The 19,171-nt window shown below is 41.1% G+C and overlaps 1 protein-coding gene across 1 annotated transcript; it reads right to left on the bottom strand.

The window, feature by feature from the left end:
* Positions 1 to 6,274: 6,274 nt before the first annotated feature.
* Positions 6,275 to 7,403, bottom strand: LOC135519562 (gamma-crystallin M3-like). Its single transcript, XM_064944798.1, has 3 exons — positions 7,392 to 7,403; positions 6,708 to 6,950; positions 6,275 to 6,577 (listed from the first exon to the last, which is right to left on the bottom strand). Exons 1-3 carry the CDS (start codon positions 7,401 to 7,403, stop codon positions 6,275 to 6,277), a joined length of 558 nt encoding a protein of 185 aa, XP_064800870.1.
* Between the last annotated feature and the right edge of the window lie 11,768 nt (positions 7,404 to 19,171).

Here is a 19,171-nt window from a genome sequence, read left to right as displayed (position 1 = left end):
GGTTGCGATTGTTTCTTTGAGCTGTGCTGTTTCTAAACTGATGTCCTGCCTGTGTTAACCCTTACTTTTATACCTGACCAAACCCAAAGAATCTGTGGCCCCATTGTGTAAACCCCTGACCCAGCAACACTGTATAGAGGCCTACATAGTGCTGAAGTGCTTTCCCTACATTTCCATGTGACTGAATCCCATGAAGACTTTATAATGGGTTTGTATTGAGAAGTAAATACAACTGAGCTTTTGGAAAAAGTATACAATGGTCTGTTGTACATATTTCAGAACACACTAGGTATTTTAGTGAAACATGTTCAATAAAAGTGTTATTTTGCTTGAGTTTGTTTTTATGCTATAGCTGTGACATAATCCATAAATCTTTTCAAACAGCTTGAATTTTGGTTTCATGGTGTAACGGTTTTCTTCTGGGGAAAGAGAGGCGGACCAAAACGCAGCGTGGTTACTTGTAAACATCTTTAATAAAGATGAACAATCTACAAAACAAGAAATGTGGCAAAAACCGAAACAGCCCTATCTGGTGCAACAAACACAGAGACAGGAACAATCACCCACAAAACTCAACACAAAACAGGCTACCTAAATATGGTTCCCAATCAGAGACAATGACTAACACCTGCCTCTGATTGAGAACCATATCAGACCAAACATAGAAATAGACAAACCAGACACACAACATAGAATGCCCACCCAGCTCACGTCCTGACCAACACTAAAACAAGGAAAACACACACGAACGATGGTCAGAACGTGACACGTGTTGGTTGGTGACTGTGAATAGCTTTAAGTAATTTGGTACATTCAATAAATGCAAAGAAAATGCATTATCTTAATAGTTAAGAAAATATTTTACAATCACATAGATTCATGTATATATACACTCTCAGTCAAAAGTTTTAGAACACCTACTCATTCAAGGGTTTTTCTTTATTTTGACTATTTCTACATTGTAGAATAATAGTGAAGACATCAAAACTATGAAATAACACAAGGAATCATGTAGTAACCAAAAAAGTGTTAAACAAATCAAAATATATTTTATATTTGAGATTCTTCAAATAGCCACCCTTTGCCTTGCTGACAGCTTTGCACAGTCTTGGCATTCTCTCAACTAGCTTCTTGAGGCAGTCACCTGGAATCCATTTCAACAGGTGTGCCTTGTTAAAGGTTAATTTGTGGAATTTATTTCCTTCTAACTGGGTTTGAGCCAATCAGTTGTGTTGTGATACGTTTTACAGAAGATAGCCCTATTTGGTAAAATACCAAGTCCATATTATGCGAAGAACAGCTCAAATAAGCAAAGAGAAACGACAGTCCATCATTACTTTAAGACATGAAGGTCAGTCAATGCAGAACATTTCAAGAATTTTGAAAGTTTCTTCACGTGCAGTCGCAAAATCCATCAAGCGCAATGATGATGAGCGCAATGATGTCCTCTCATGAGGACCGCCACAGGAATGGAAGACCCAGAGTTACCTCTGCTGCAGAGGATAGGTTCATTAGAGTTACCAGCCTCAGAAATTGCAGCCCAAATAAATGCTTCACAGATCATGTGTCTGTTCAAGTAACAGACACATCTCAACAAAAACTGTTCAGAGGAGACTGTCAATAAGGCTTTCATGGTCGAATTGCTGCAAAGAAACCATTACTAAAGGACACCAATAATAAGAAGAGACTTGCTTGGGCCAATAAACATGAGCAATGGACTAATGGAAATATGGACCGGTGGAAATTTGTCCTTTGGTGTGCTGTCCAAATTGGAGATTTTTGGTTCCAACCACCGTGTCTTTGTGAGCGGATGATCTCCGTATGTGTATTTCCCTCAGTAAAGCATGGAGGAGGAGGTGTTATGGTGTGGGGGTGCTTTGCTGGTTACACTGTCTGTGATTTATTTAGAATTCAAGGCACACTTAACCAGTATGGCTACCACAGCCTTCTGCAGCAATACACCATCCCATCTGGTTTGGGTTTAGTGGGACTATCATTTGTTTTTCAACAAGACAATGACCCAACACACCTCCAGACTGTGTAAGGGTTATTTTTACCAAGAAGCAGAGTGATGGAGTGCTGCATCAGATGACCTGGCCTCCACAATCCCCTGACCTCAACCAAATTGAGATGGGATGGGATGAGTTGGACCCCAGAGTGAAGAAAAATCAGCCAGCAATTGCTCAGCATCTGTGGGAACTCCTTCAAGACTGTTGGAAAAGCATTCCAGGTGAAGCTGGTTGAGAGAAGGCCAAGAATGTGCAAAGCTGTCATCAAGGCAAAGGGTGGCTATTTGACGAATCTCAAATGTTAAATATAGTTTGATTTGTTTAACATTATTTTGGTTATTACATACATGATTCAATATGTGTTATTTCATACTTTTTATGTCTTCACTATTCTTTTACAATGTAGAAAATAGTCAAATGAAAGAAAAACCCTTGAATGAGTTGGTTGTTCTCAAACTTTTAACCGGTAGTGTATATATACACTGTATATACAAGACAACAAAGGAGGGGCTTCGGGACAAGTCTCTGAATGTCATTGAGTGGCCCATCCAGAGGCCGGATTTGAACCCTATTGAACATCTCTGGAGATAATCTGGAAATCAAAATTCCAACCGCCGTGTCTTTGTGAGAGACGCAGAGTAGGTGAACGGATTGTCTCCGTATTTGTGGTTCCCACCGTGAAACATGGCGGAGGTGTGATGGTGTGGGGCTGCTATGCTGGTGACACTGTCGATGAGTTATTTAGAATTCAAGGCACACTTAACCAGCATGGCTACCACAGCACTCTGCAACGATACACCATCCCATCTGGTTTGTGCTTAGTGGGACTATTATTTGTTTTTCAACAGGACAATGACCCAACACACCTCCAGGCTGTGTAAGGGATATTTTACCAAGAAGAAGAGTGCTGCATCAGATGAGTGCTGGATCAGATGACCCGATGAGAAACCCTTTAATGAGTTGGTGTGTCCAAACTTTTGACTGGTACTGTGTGTACATACAGTTGAAGTCAGACGTTTGCATACACCTTAGCCAAATACATTTAAACTCAGTTTTTCACAATTCCTAACATTTATTCCTAGTAAACATTCCCTGTCTTAGGTCAGTTAGGATCACCACTTTATTTTAAGAATGTGAAATGTCAGAATAGTAGAAGAGAGATTTAATTCAGCTTTAATTTCTTTCATCACATTCCCAGTGGGTCAGAAGTTTACATACACTGAATTCATATTTGGTAGCATTGTCTTTAAATTGTTTAACTTGGGTCAAACATTTTGGGTAGCCTTCCACAAGTTTCCCACAATAAGTTGGGTGAATTTTGTGTAACGCTCATCGTGGGTGTAAGAAGAAGAGGACCAATGCGCAGCGTGGTAAGTGTCATTTTGTTTCAATAAGAATACTGAACACTGAACAAAACAAAACGAACAGTCCTGAACAGTGAAGCAAAACCCAGAACAGAAAATAATCACCCACAAAACACAGGTGGGAAAAGGCTACCTAAGTATGATTCTCAATCAGAGACAACGGACGTCACCTGCCTCTGATTGAGAATCATACCAGGCCAAACACAAAACCCCAACATAGAAAAAAGAACATAGACTACCCACCCAACTCACGCCCTGACCATACTAAAACAAAGACATAACAAAAGAACTAAGGTCAGAACGTGACATTTTGGCCCATTCCTCCTGACAGAGGTGTAACTGAGTCAGGTTTGTAGGCCTCCTTGCTCGCACACGCTTTTTCAGTTCTGCCCCCAAATGTTCTATGGGATTGAGGTCAGGGCTTGTGATGGCCACTCCAGCACCTTCACTTTGTTGTCCTTAAGCCATTTTGCCACAACTTTGGAAGTATGCTTGGGGTCATTGTCCATTTGGAAGACCCATTTGCGACCAAGCTTTCACTTCCTGACTGAAGTTAATCTCCACTCTGTTATAATCTCCACTCGGCACAGCCAGAAGAGGACTGGCCATCCCTCATAGCCTGGTTCCTCTCTTGGTTTCTTCCTAGGTTCTGGTCTTTTTAGTTAGTTTTTCCTAGCCACCGTGCTTCTACACCTGCATTGCTTGCTGTTTGGGGTTTTAGGCTATGTTTCTGGACAGCACTTTGAGATATCAGCTGATGTAAGAAGGGCTTTATAAATACATTTGATTTGCACAGGATCTGTACATCCGAACATCACAGAGAGAGGCTGGACTGAGGGCTTGTAAGCCTGTTGTAAGTAAGTCCTCACCAGACATCACCGGCAACAACGTGCTCTTCATTGACGAGTCACGGTTTTGTCTCACCAGGGGTGATGGCAGGATTTGCGTTTATCATTGAAGGAATGAGCGTTACACCGACGCCTGTACTCTGGAGCGGGTCCGTCATTGTCTGGGGCGGTGTGTCACAGTATCATCGGATTGAGCTTGTGTCATTGGAGGTAATCTCAACGCTGTGCGTTACAGGGAAGACATCCTCCTCCCTCATGTGGTACCCTCCTGCAGGCTCATCCTGACAAGACCCTCCATTATGACAATGCCACCACGAGCCATACTGCTCATTCTGTGCGTGATTTCCTGCAAGACAGGAATGTCAGTGTTTTGCCATGGCCAGCGAAGAGCCTGGATCTCAATCCCATTGAGCACGTCTGGGACCTGTTGGATCGGAGGGTGAGGGCTAGGGCCATTCCCCCCAGAAATGCCCGGGAACTTGCAGGTGCCTTGGTGGAAGAGTGGGGTAACATCTCACAGCAAGAACTGGCAAATCTGGTGCAGTCCATGAGGAGGAGATGCACTGCAGTAATTAATGCAGCTGGTGGCCACACCAGATACTGACTGTTACTTTTGATTTTGACCCCCGTTTGTTCAAGGACACATTTTTCCATTTCTGTTAGTGACATGTCTGTGGAACTTGTTCAGTTTATGTCTCAGTTGTTGAATCTTGTTATGTTCATACACATTTTTACACATGTTAAATTTGCTGACAGTGAGAGGACATTTCTTTTTTTGCTGAGTTTATAAAATACTCTGCTTTCTTAAAAGGTTGTCAAAAGTTATCAAATCAGTAAATCAAGTTGAGTTGGAAAAAAAGGTAACAAAAGATTTGTAACATTATAATATACAAGTTCATACAACCCAACATTTTATGTAAATCTGGAAACAAATCTTTTAAAGTTGAAAAGGCTTATATTTTACAGTGAGATTGTTTGACAGCTTCTCATCACCCACTTTTCGGAACTCCCACTCCCGTGTTTCCCCTTCCCAATTCCACCCCTGCTGATCTAACCGCTTGTTCTTTTAACTGACATTAAAAAGAACATACAAATGGGTATGACTAAAAAGAACAAGATTATGTAGTGTACCTGCTCAACAGTTCTGATGTCATCATCCCTTCTAGAATCAACACATCATCACTTCTAGAATGGCCATCATGCCACGATTTAAATGTTGTTGGTTATTTCAGTAAAACAGTACATATTTTTATTTTTATCTAAGAACATGTCACGTATATGAAACGACTGCAGTTTCAGCAAAGTACAATGTTCCGTTACATAGTTTCTCAGAGCTGTCTAATCCATGTATTTGAGTGGTGGGGATATGTGACGATCAAAATAAGGAAACATGATTAACTGTGTTAAACTTTTCAGGATATTTTAAACTTCTAATTATTTGCATTCATTAGCACATGAATTTTGACAGCCCTGCTTTCTGAATAGAGCCTACTTGCAAGTATGTATGCATACTTTCTGTTTATGTTAAGATAGTCTTTGTGCCTTCCTATAGTACTTGACCATCCAACTATTTTGGTAAAAGCAACATAAGCAACTATCATATGGTGATGAATCTAGCTAGTTTTAAATATGAATTTGTTGAATTTATGTAAAAAATTAAGGAACAATTGTTTTACTATAGGTGTAACTCTGTCGATGTGAATACAAATTACTGACATTTTTGCTGTAAAAGCAACCATATTGCAGATACTTGAATAAGTAATTTAAGAAAAATGTAGGCCTTTAAAAACAAATCACAAAAATGCTCCTTTTTCATTCTATTTTCTTATTATTTTTATGTATTACATAGTTTTTTATGTATAACAATATATTTTGTAGTATTTTGTAGTAGATTACTCTGATGTTTAAACATTGTACGGTGGCATTTAAATTAAAATAAATATACTGTCACTCATAACAAATTACTGAAACTCAGAGTTTTATTGTTTTCGCTTCCATGAATTGTCCCACAGAGACTAATCAAAAATACATTTTTCATACAACATTGGAGCATTTACATCATGGACATGTTGTCCATGATACGTCTCATGCTCATGAACCTCATGCCACCACTCATGCCTCCCATTCCCATGCCCATATCCCTGAAGCTCCTGTACTCTCCAGGCCTCATGTACATCTGCCTGCCTCTGTAGTTGGGCTGCTCGTACATCAGCCAGTGGCCGTCCATCACGTTGCAGGACTGGCAGTCAGACATGCGGAAACGCTCCTGGATAGAGTCACAGTCGTCCATCATCTCGTGCATCTGACCTCCGAAGTTCTCCCTCTCGTAGATCCTCATCCTAAAGTTTCCACAGTGCTGTACGGAGGAAAGTACAGTATAGGGTTACTTAATTGATTAGTGAAATAATCAACAAACTCATGTTGTAGGAGAACACTACCATTAAAGCATTATTTTCAAAGACTAGATATATAAATGATCAACCTACCACGGGGATCATGCGGCAGGACCTGATGCACTCACTCATTCCCATCATGCTCATGTAGTCTGAGTACTCTCCCCTTCTCATGAAGTACTGGTTTCCCATGAAGTTGGGGCGATCGTACACCATGAAGTTGCCGCTCTCCACCCTGCAGGAGTGGCACCTGCTCAGGTAGGAGGTCAGCTCAGGGCAATCGGAGCTGGTCTCATAGGAACCACCCTGGAAGTTCTTGTCCTCGTAGAAGATGATCTGGGTATTTAAAAGTTTAAAAAATATGGTTTTTAATTTAACTAGGCAAGTCAGTTAAGAACAAATTCTTATTTACAATGACTGCCTAGGAACAATGGGTTAACTGCCTTGTTCAGGGGCAGAACAACATATTTGTACCTCGTCAGCTCAACCTTTCGGTTACTGGCCCAAAGCTCTAACCACGAGGCTACCTGCTGCCCCAAATAGTCAACAACTTTGAATGACAAACATTTAGTCAGTAATACTGTCATAAAGAGCAGAAGAGCTACAATTGATAATGCACAACTGAGCTATGATAATGAACTACATCTGCATTGAACTACATTTTACCTGAAACTCTTTCTGACATTATGAAATTGTTGTAGATGTCAAATAGTCTATCACATAAGGTATGCAATGTAGATAAAAGAAACCGAGGGCAAAATATTTTAATCTGCCTACCTTGCCCATCATGATGATGTTTGTTCTTTAGGACTGCACTGTGACTGCACTGAACTCCTGTCTGTTTTAACACTTACTTTTATACCTGACCAAAACCAAAAGAATCTGTGGCCTCTCATTGTGTAAAGTCCTGACACAGCAACACAGCATAGGGGCCTACTGCTCGATGTGGACTTTAAATGGTTAATTTCTGTCTCTGTATGCTTTTCTGTCACAGCTGCATGTTGTGGCCATATTGTGTTCTACACATAAAGAGTAAAACAGAAGCTTCTGAACATCCTGCATGTACAGTGGGGCAAAAAAGTATTTAGTCAGCCACCAATTGTGCAAGTTCTCCCACTTAAAAAGACGAGAGAGGTCTGTAATTTTCATCATAGGTACACTTCAACTATGACAGAAAAAATGAGGAAAAAAAATCCAGAAAATCACATTGTAGGATTTTTAATGAATTTATTTGCAAATCATGGTGGAAAAAAAGCATTTGGTCAATAACAAAAGTTTATCTCAATACTTTGTTATATACCCTTTGTTGGCAATGACAGAGGTCAAACGTTTTCTGTAAGTCTTCACAAGGTTTTCACACACTGTCCATGCAGATCTCCTCTAGAGCAGTGATGTTTTGGGGCTGTTTCTGGGCAACATGGACTTTCAACTCCCTCCAAAGATTTTCTATGGAGTTGAGATCTGGAGACTGGCTAGGCCACTCCAGGACCTTGAAATGCTTCTTACGAAGCCACTCCTTCGTTGCCCGGGCGGTGTGTTTGGGATCATTGTCATGCTGAAAGACCCAGCCACGTTTCATCTTCAATGCCCTTGCTGATGGAATGAGGTTTTCACTCAAAATCTCACGATACATGGCCCCATTCATTCTTTCTTTTACAGGGATCAGTCGTCCTGGTCCCTTTGCAGAAAAAAAGCCCCAAAGCATAATGTTTCCACCCCCATGCTTCACAGTAGGTATGGTGTTCTTTGGATGCAACTCAGCATTCTTTGTCCTCCTAACACGACGAGTTGAGTTTTTACCAAAAGGTTCTATTTTGGTTTCATCTGACTATATGACATTCTCCCAATCTTCTTCTGGATCATCCAAATGCTCTCTAGCAAACTTCAGATGGGCCTGGACATGTACTGGCTTAAGCAGAGGGACACGTCTGCCACTGCAGGATTTGAGTCCCTGGCGGTGTAGTGTGTTACTGATGGTAGCTTTGTTACTTAGGTCCCAGCTCTCTGCAGGTCATTTACTAGGTCCCCCCGTGTGGTTCGGGGATTTTTGCTAACCGTTCTTGTGGTATTTTTGACCCCATGGGGAGATCTTGCGTGGAGCCCCAGATCGAGGGAGATTATCAGTGGTCTTGTATGTCTTCCATTTCCTAATAATTGCTCCCACAGTTGATTTCTTCAAACCAAGCTGCTTACCTATTGCAGATTCAGTCTTCCCAGCCTGGTGCAGGTCTACAATTTTGTTTCTGTTGTCCTTTGACAGCTTTTTGTGCTTGGCCATAGTGGAGTTTGTAGTGTGACTGTTTGAGGTTGTGGACAGGTGTCTTTTATACTGATAACAAGTTCAAACAGGTGCCATTAATACAGGTAACGAGTGGAGGACAGAGGAGCCTCTTAAAGAAGAAGTTCCAGGTCTGTGAAAGCCAGAAATCTTGCTTGATTGTAGGTGACCAAATACATATTTTCCACCATCATTTTCAAATAAATTGATTAAAAATCCTACAATGTGATTTTCTGGATTTTACTTATTTTTCTTCATTTTGTCTGTCATAGTTGAAGTGTACCTATGATGACAATTACAGTCCTCTCTCATCTTTTTAAGTGGGAGAACTGACTAAATACTTTTTTGCCCCACTGTATATGTAAAACACATTGTCATACATTCAGGTCTAAAATTATTGTCACCCTTGATATGAATGAGCAAAAAAGACTGTATGAAATAAATAATTAAAATACTGAGCTATATTGTATGCTCCCACAAATTGAAAAATACTATTATTTTATACTAATAAAATTGCTCAGAGAAGGAGATTTTGTTTAAGAGGTAACACTTTATTTTCTCAAAAAGATAGCTGGCAAAAGGATTGGCTCTCCTAAAGATGATTAAACACTGGACAAAAATACAAATGCAAAAATACAAATACAACTTCAAAGATTTTACTGAGTTACAGTTCATATAAGAAAATCAGTCAATTGAAATAAATAAATTAGGCCCTAATCTATAGATTTCACATGACTGGGAATACAGATATGCATCTGTTGGTCACATCACAGATACCTTTAAAAAAAGTAGGTGCGTGGATTAAAAGAACAATCAGTATCTGGTGTAACCACCATTTGCCTCATGCAGCGCAATACATCTCCTTCTCATAGAGTTGATCAGGCTGTTGTTTGTGGCCTGTGGAATGTTGTCCAACCCCTCCTCAAAGGCTGTGGGAAGTTGCTGGATATTGTCAGGAACTGGAACACGCTGTGGTACATGTTGATCCAGAGCATCCCAAACATGCTCAAAGGGTGACATGTCTAGAGGGTATGCAGGCCATTTTCAGCTTCCAGGAATTGTGTACAGATACCTACAACATAGGATCTTGCAGTATCATGCTGAAACATGAGGAGATGAATGCGGCAAATGAATGGCACAACAATGGGCCTCAGGACCTCATCTCGGTATCTCTGTGCATTCAAATTGCCATCGATAAAATACAATTGTTTTCATTGTCCATAGCTTATGCCTGCCCATACCATAACCTCACCACCACCATGGGGCACTCTGTTCACAATGTTGACATCAGCAAACCACTTGCCCAAAATGGCATTACTGCCAAATTCTCTACCATACGGCTTATGGTAGAGAAATGAACATTCAATTCTCTGGCAACAGTTCTGGTGGACATTCCTGCAGTTAGGATGCCAATTGCATGCTCCCTAAAAAATGGAGACATCTGTGGCGTTGTGTTGTGTGCCAAAACTGCACATTTTAGAGTGAAGTTTTATTGTCCCCAGCACAAGGTGCACCTTGGTAATGATCGTGCTGTATAACCCCCTAAGGATGATGTTCGCGCTCCAGAGGAAATCTAATTATCATAATAAAACAATCCCGATATAAATCTGTTCGTTTAAGCTAGAGATCTGTTCTTACATCGGATGTGTCTCAAATCCACCACATCCACTGATGTCGCACTTCCTCTGCAGTGAAAGTTAACCTCTTGAAACTCCCCATCCCGGATCCGGGATTGTGACTAAGCCTCAGGCTCATTAGCATAACGCAACGTTAACGATTTCTGAAAATCGCAAATAAAATTAAAATAATGCGTTTGCTCTCAAGCTTAGCCTTTTCTTAACAACACTGTCATCTCAGATTTTCAAAATATGCTTTTGAACCATAGAAATGGACTAATTTGTGTAAGAGTATGCAAAGCTAGCATAGCATTTTGTGTAGCATGTAGCACGCAACATTTTCACAAAAGCCAGATAACCAAATAAATAAAACCTTTGAAGAGCTTCTGATGTTTTCAATGAGGAGACTCCCAGCCACATACCAAATGCGCAGTGTTTCCTGAAAGCGTCTGTGTGTAGGAGAAATCGTTCCGTTTTCTACATTGCGCCTGGCTACCGAAACGAACTGAAAATGCAGTCACCTACAACGTGAAACTTTTTCCGGATTAACTACATAATATCGACCGAAACATGGCAAACGTTGTTTGGAATCAATCCTCAAGGTGTTTTTTCACATATCTCTTCATTGACATGCAGTTCGTGGAAGCTTGCTTCTCTCTCTGTGCCCCATGGAAAAATACTGGCAGGTGACTTTTGCGCACCAATTTCGGCGCAGGACACCGGGCGGACACGTGGTAAATGTGGTCTCTTATGGTCAATCTTCCAACGATCTGCCTACAAATACGTCACAATGCTGCAGACACCTTGGGGAAACGACAGAAAGGGCAGACTCATTCCTCTTGCGTTCACAGCCATATAAGGAGATCATGAAAGACAGAGCCTCAAAAATCCTTGTCATTTCCTGGATGCCAAGTCATCTTGGTTTTGCCTGAAGCTCACGTTAAAGGGCACGCACAGAGAAGATATTTGTATTTCTGGACACGTCAGAGTGTTTTCTTTCGAACAGTAGCAATTATATGCATAGTCGAGCATCTTTTTGTGACAAAATATCTTGTTTAAAACGGGAACGTTTTTCTTCCAAAAATGAAATAGCGCCACCATAAGTGTAAGAGGTTAAGAGAGTTAGAGTGGGGTTTGTCAGACCATGAGACATCCCGAAATCGGTCTTCTGACAAAATTGTCTCTAGGGTCCGAAACGGTTTGGCCTCCAAAACTATTATGGTTTAACTGCAGTGTAGGTACATTATGTACTTGATAAAAGTACATATTATGTATCTAATGTCCACTGCAATCATGCCAATAAGCATTTTTCTACAGCTGGCCATGCTTTCCACTGGGCTACCCCTACCTTGGTCAACAGCCCTGCACTCCCCACAGCAACTCACACAAGCCTTCCCCATTTCTCCTTCTCCCAAATCCAGTCAGCTGATGTTCTGAAAGAGCTGCAAAATCTGGACCCCTACAAATCAGCCGGGCTAGACAATCTGGACCCTTTCTTTCCAAAAATTATCTGCCAAAATTGTTGCCACCCCTATTACTAGCCTGTTTAACCTCTCTTTCGTGTCGTCTGAGATTCCCAAAGATTGGAATGCAGCTGCGGTCATCCCCCTGTTCAAAGGGGGGACATTCTTGACTCAAACTGCTACAGACCTATATTTATCCTACCCTGCCTTTCTAAGGTCTTCAAAAGCCAAGTCAACAAACAGATTACTGACCATTTCGAATCCCACCATACCTTCTCCGCTATGCAATCTGGTTTCAGAGCTGGTCATGGGTGCACCTCAGCCACGGTCAAGGTCCTAAACGATATCTTAACCGCCATCGATAAGAAACAATTACTGTGCATAAACAAAGAGATCTTCTGACAATGAATCTTAATGGTTGTACAGTCGTCTCAAATAAAACTGTGAAGGACCTCGGCGTTACTCTGGACCCTGATCTCTCTTTTGACGAACATATCAAGACTGTTTCAAGGACAGCTTTTTTCCATCTACGTAACATTGCAAAAATCCGAAACTTTCTGTCCAAAAATGATGCATACAAATTAATCCATGCTTTTGTTACTTCTAAGTTAGACTACTGCAATGCTCTACTTTCTGGCTACCCGGATAAAGCACCAAATAAACCAGTTAGTGCTAAATACGGCTGCTAGAATCCTGACTAGAACCAAAATAGCCTCCCTACACTGGTTTCCTGTTAAGGCAAGGGCTTTACTACTAACCTACAAAGCATTACATGGGCTTGCTCCTACTTATCCCTCTGATTTGGTCCTGCCGTACATACCTACACGTACGCTACGGTCACAAGACGCAGGCCTCCTAATTGTCCCTAGAATTTCAAAGCAAACAGCTGGAGGCAGGGTTTTCTCCTATAGAGCTCCATTTTTATGGAATGGTCTGCCTACCCATGTGAAAGACAGGCAGACTCGGTCTCAACCTTTAAGTCTTTACTGAAGACTCATCTCTTCAGTGGGTCATATGATTGAGTGTAGTCTGGCCCAGGAGTGTGAAGGTGAACGGAAAGGCTCTGGAGCAAGGAACCGCCCTTGCTGTCTCTGCCTGGCCGGTTCCCATCTTTCCATTGGGATTCTCTGCCTCTAACCCTATTACAGGGGCTGAGTCACTGGCTTACTGGTGCTCTTTCATGCCGTCCCTAGGAGGTGTGCGTCACTTGAGTGGGTTGAGTCACTGAAGTGATCTTCCTGTCTGGGTTGTATTTTCTCTCTAATTCTCTCTTTGTCTCTTTCTTTCTCTATCTCAGAGAACCTGAGCCCTAGGACCATGCCTCAGGACTACCTGGCATGATGACTCCTTGCTGTCCCCAGTCCACCTGGCCGTGCTGCTGCTCCTGTTTCAACTGTTCTGCCTGCGGCTATGGAATCCTGACCTATTCACCGGACGTGCTACCTGTCCCAGACCTGCTGTTTTCAACTCTCTAGAGACAACAGGAGTGGTAAAGATACTCTTAATGATTGGCTATGAAAAGCCAACTGACTTGCTGCACCCTCGACAACTACTGTGATTATTATTATTTAACCATGCTGGTCATTTATGAACATTTGAACATCTTGGCCATGTTCTTTTATAATCTCCACCCGGCACAGCCAGAAGAGGATTGGCCACCCCTCATAGCCTGGTTCTTCTCTAGGTTTCTTCCTAGGTTTTGGCCTTTCTAGGGAGTTTTTCCTAGCCACCGTGCTTCTACACCTGCATTGCTTGCTGTTTGGGGTTTTAGGCTGGGTTTCTGTACAGCACTTTGAGATATATATATATATATATATAGTTTTTTAACCTTTATTTAACTAGGCAAGTCAGTTAAGAACAAATTCTTATTTTCAATAACAGTGGAACAGTGGGTTAACTGCCTGTTCAGGGGTAGAACGACAGATTTGTACCTTGTCAGCTCGGCGATTTGAACTTGCAATATCAGCTGATGTACGAAGGGCTATATAAATAAATTTGATTTGATTTTGATTTGTGTAGCCGTATTCATTGACCTGGCCAAGGCTTTCGACTCTGTCAATCACCATATCCTCACCGGCAGACTCAGGCAAATCATGTCAAATCAATCTAATTTACCACAGGTGGACTCCAATCAAGTTGTACAAAACATCTCAAGGATGATCAATAGAAACAGGATGCACCTGAGTTCAATTTCGAGTCTCATAGCAAAGGGTCTGAATACTTATGTAAGTATGATATTTCTGTTTTTTATTTTTAATAAATCAGCAACAATGTCTAAAAATCTGTTTTTGCTTTGTCCTTATTGGGTATTGTGTGTAGATTGCTAAAGATGTGTATTTATTTGATACATTTTAGAATAAGGCTTTAACGTAACAACATTTTGAAAAAGAAAGTTGTAAAGAGGCCACGAAAAAACCCATTCCCCCTCAGGAAACTGAAAAGATTTGGCATGGGTCCACAGATCCTCAAAAGGTGTTACAGCTGCACCATCGAAGAGCATTCTGACGGGTTGCATCACTGCTTGCTATGGCAACTGTTTGGCCTGCGACTTCAAGGCACTACAGAGAGTAGTGCGTATGGCCCAGTACATCACCGGGGCCAAGCTTCCTGTCATCCAGGACCTCTATACCAGGCGATGTCAGAGGAAGGCCCTAATAATTGTCAAAAACTCCAGCCACCCTAGTCATAGAGTGTTCTCTCTGCTACTGCACGGCAAGCGTTACCGGAGCGCCAAGTCTAGGTCCAAGAGGCTTCTTAACAGCTTCTACTCCCCAAGCCATAAGTCTCCTGAACAGCTAATCAAATGGCTACCCAGACTATTTGTACACCCCCCCCCCATACGCTGCTGCTATTCTCTGTCATTATCTATGCATAGCCACTTTAATAACCCTACCTGCATTTACAGTTGAAGTCGGACGTTTACATGCACTTTGGTTGGAGTCACTTTGGTTCGGATAGGGGGGCAGTATTGAGTAGCTTGGATAAAAAGGTGCCCAGAGTAAACTGCCTGCTATTAAGTCCTAAAAGCTAGAATATGCATTAGTAGTTTTGGATATAAAACACTCTGAAGTTTCTAAAACTGTTTGAACGATGTCTGTAAGTATAACAGAACTCATATGGCAGGCAAAAACCTGAGAAAAAATCCAACCAGGAAGTGGGAAATCCTGAGGTTTGTAGTTTTTCAACTCTTTGTCTATCCAAGATACAGTGGAAATGGGGTCATTCATTGCACTTCCTAAGGCATCCACTAGATGTCACCAGTCTTTAGAACCTTGTTTGATGCTTCTACTGTGAGGGAGGGGGGAATGGGAGCTGAATGAGTCAGAGGTCTGCCAGAGTGCCTTGAGCTGACCACGCGCGTTCAAGTGAGAGTTAGCTTGCGTTCCATTGCATTTCTACAGACAAAGGAATTCTCCGGTTGAAACATTATTGAAGATTTATGATAAAAACATCCTAAAGATTGATTCTAGAAATTGTTTGACATGTTTCTACGGACTGTAATGGAACATTTGGACTTTTCGTCTGCTCACGCCTCATGTATTTGGATTACTGGGCTAAACACGCAAAAAAGGGAAGTATTTGGATATAAATTATGGACTTTATAGAACAAATCAAACATTTATTGTGGAACTGGGATTCCTGGGAGTGCATTTTGATGAAGATCATCAAAGGTAAGTGACTATTTATAATGCTATTTCTGACTTTGTTGACTCCACATCATGGCGGATATCTGTATGGCTGTGTTTTTCTGTGACTAGGTAGTGACCTAACATAATCGTTTGGTGTGCTTTCGTCGTAAAGCCTTTTTGAAATCAGACACTGTGGCTGGATTTACAACAAGTTTATCTTTAAAATGGGGTGAAATACTTGTATGTTTGAATTTGGCGCCCTGAGAGGTTAAAACTCGTTTTTCAACCACTCAACAAATTTCTTGTTAACAAACTATAGTTTAGGCAAGTCGGTTAGGACATCTACTTTGTGCATGACACAAGTCATTTTTCCAACAATTGTTTACAGACAGATTATTTCACTTATAATTCACTGTATCACAATTCCAGTGGATCAGAAGCTAACATGCACTATGTTGACTGTGCCTTTAAACAGCTTGGACAATTCCAGAAAATGATGTCATGGCTTTAGAAGCTTCTGATAGGCTAATTGACATCACTTGAGTCAATTGGAGGTGTATCTGTGGATGTATTTCAAGGCCTACCTTCAAACTCAGTGCCTCTTTTCTTGACATCATGGGAAAGTAAAACTAAATCAGCCAATACCTCAGAAAAAAATTGTAGACCTCCACAAGTCTTGTTTATCCTTGGGAGAAATTTGCCAAACGCCTGAAGGTACCACGTTTATCTGTACACACAATAGTAAGCAAATATAAACACCATGGGACCATGCAGCCGTCATACCGCTCAGGAAGGAGATGCGTTCTGTCTCCTAGAGATGAACATACTTTGGTGCGAAAAGTGCAAATCAATCCCAGAACAACAGCAAATGACCTTGTGATGCTGAAGGAAACAGGTTCAAAAGTATCTATTTCCACAGTAAAACGAGTCCTATATCGACATAACCTGAAAGTCTGCTGAGCAAGGAAGAAGCCACTGCTCCAAACCACCATTAAAAAGCCAGACTACGGTTTGCAACTGCACATGGGGACAAAGATCGTACTTTTTGGAGAAATATCCTCTGGTCTGATTAAACAAAATTAGAACTGTTAATGATCATCGTCATGTATGGAGGAAAAAGAGTAGGCTTGCAAGCCGAAGAACATCATCCCAACCGTGAAGCACGGGGGTGGCGGCATCATGTTGTGGGGGTGCTTTGCTGCAGGAGGGACTGGTGCACTTCACAAAATAGATGGCATCATGAGGGAGGAGGAGTATGTGAATATATTGAAGCAACATCTCAAGACATCCGTCATGAAGGTTAAAGCTTGGTCGCAAATGGGTCTTCCAAATGGACATTGACCCCTTGCATACTTCCAAAGTTGTGGCAAAATAGCTTAAGGACAATAATGTCAAGGTATTGGAGTGGCCATCACAACGCCCTGACCTCAATCCTATAGAACATTTATGGGCAGAGCTGAAATAAATAATTCTCTCCACTATTATTTTGACATTTCACATTCTTCAAAAAAAGTGGTAATCCTAACTGACCTAAAACAGGGAATTTCTACTAGGATTAAATGTCAGGAATTGAGAAAAACTGAGTTGAAATGTATTTAGCTAAGATGTATGTAAACCTCCAACTTCAACTGTACATAATTACCACAATTAGTTTGACACCTGTGCCCCAGCACATTGACACAATGTACCGGTACCCCCTGAATATAGCCCTACTATTGTTATTTAGTTACTTGTTTTTCTTAGCTCTTACTTTTTTAAATGGAATTTCATAAAACTGCATTGTTGGATAAGGGGTTGTAAGTAAGCATTTCACTGTAAGGTCTACACCTGTTCTATTCTGTGCATGTGACAAATACGATCTGATTTTATTTGAAAAGTCAAGGGTTCTGAATACTTTCCAAAGGTGCCGTCACGGGTATCGTAAGAAGCGGACCAAGGTGCAGCGTGGTGAGCGTACATATTCCTCTTTACGCTTAACAGTGCTATGAATGCCTCTAACAAAGTTTACTACCCACACTGAAAGGAGTGAAAAAAAGGGCTACCTAAGTATGATTCCCAAACAGAGACAACGATAGACAGCTGTCCCTGATTGAGAACCATACCCGGCCAAAACATAGAAATAAAGAAACATAGAAAACAAAACATAGACTGCCCATCCCCATCCCACCCTGACCTAACCAAATAGAGAAATAAAACGGCTCTCTAAGGTCAGGGCTTGACAGATGCTATATATTTGCAGAAAGGCACAACACAACACAAAATAGAATTTTAATATAATAATTGGGTACTAGGGTACTAGGGTAGGCTTGTATAACAAACAAACTTCCTTAAATCCTTTCTCAAAGGATTCCCAACCCTGCTTTGTTGATGGTATTTTAGGAAATACAATAACTCAGTCTCTTGAACTAAATAGATTTACGTAATGAGTACATAATGCTTGCATTTACTTCTGAGTGAAGTCCACACATTACTGTTGACTCCAAGTGATTTAGCTTAAACTAGGGCGTCTTGTACTTTAGACCTAGTCCTAGCTGAGACACTTCAACATACAGTATGAATGACTGCAAACCTTTTTGAATGATGGTTTTAGGTCGATTTTAAGTATAAAGATCTCAATGTAGTACCAAAAATGACGTTATAATCACAATTGTGTGCATTTTCTGTGGCCAAACACTGAAAACCTTAGCAACAGGTGTCAGAGATTGCAACCGCAGGTATCACAGAGTAATTTCAACGTAACAAAAATAGTGGCAGACCCATACTCCGTGTTCTAGTGAACCGCCGTTTTCTTTTGTAGTTGGCACAGTTGGCGGTGCGCCAACCTCCATCTCTACTTCTAGGTCATGTACATATTGTCACGCCTTGGTCTTAGTATTTTGTGTTTTAGTTTATTAGTTAGTCAGACCAGGGTGTGCCTTGGGGTTATTATGTATTGTATTTTCTTATTGGGGTTTGTAGTAGTTGGGATTGTAGCTGATTAGGGGTGTATGTGTTTAATAGGTTTGGCTGCCTGAGGCGGTTCTCAATCAGAGTCAGGTGATTCTCGTTGTCTCTGATTGGGAACCGTATTTAGGTAGCCTGGTTTCGCTTTGCATTTCGTGGGTGATTGTTCCTGTCTCTGTGTAGTGTGCACCAGTCAGGCTGTAATAGGTTTCACGTTCTGTTTGTTGTTTTTTGTATTTATTAGTTATTCGTGTATAGTTCGTTCGTTTGTCTTTCTAATAAACATGAGTAACCTACACGCTGCATTTCGGTCTGACTCTCTTTCAACAAAAGAAGAACGCCGTTACACATATTGGTTTGAATTATAAAGCACAGTTAACGTTCCATGAACAAAGCCATAAGTAATTGACATGTTTCATTTTCTACAGTATACTAATTCATTGAAACATTATGCAAGTTCTACTAAAAGTAATAATATTGAACCTGCTTTCGTTTATAGTACATTTCATGGTGATGACTCAGGAATTTAACACAATGTGGTCACATATGCTGCAGATATCTAACATGGTATAAAAGGGCAAGGGAGCCACTAGCATTGACAGTCAAGCTTAAAAAAACAACAGCCACC

Source organism: Oncorhynchus masou, chromosome 29 (genome assembly GCF_036934945.1).
Source record: "Oncorhynchus masou masou isolate Uvic2021 chromosome 29, UVic_Omas_1.1, whole genome shotgun sequence".
Classification (NCBI taxonomy): Eukaryota; Metazoa; Chordata; class Actinopteri; order Salmoniformes; family Salmonidae; genus Oncorhynchus; species Oncorhynchus masou.
The sequence above is the reverse complement of the archived record's forward strand: the minus strand, read 5'-3'. Positions and strand labels throughout refer to the sequence as shown.

Coding starts and splice junctions, on each gene's coding strand:
- LOC135519562 (XM_064944798.1), bottom strand. Junction 6,578..6,707: donor CCTGCCGCATGATCCCCGTG/GTAGGTTGATCA, acceptor TCCTCCGTACAG/CACTGTGGAAACTTTAGGAT.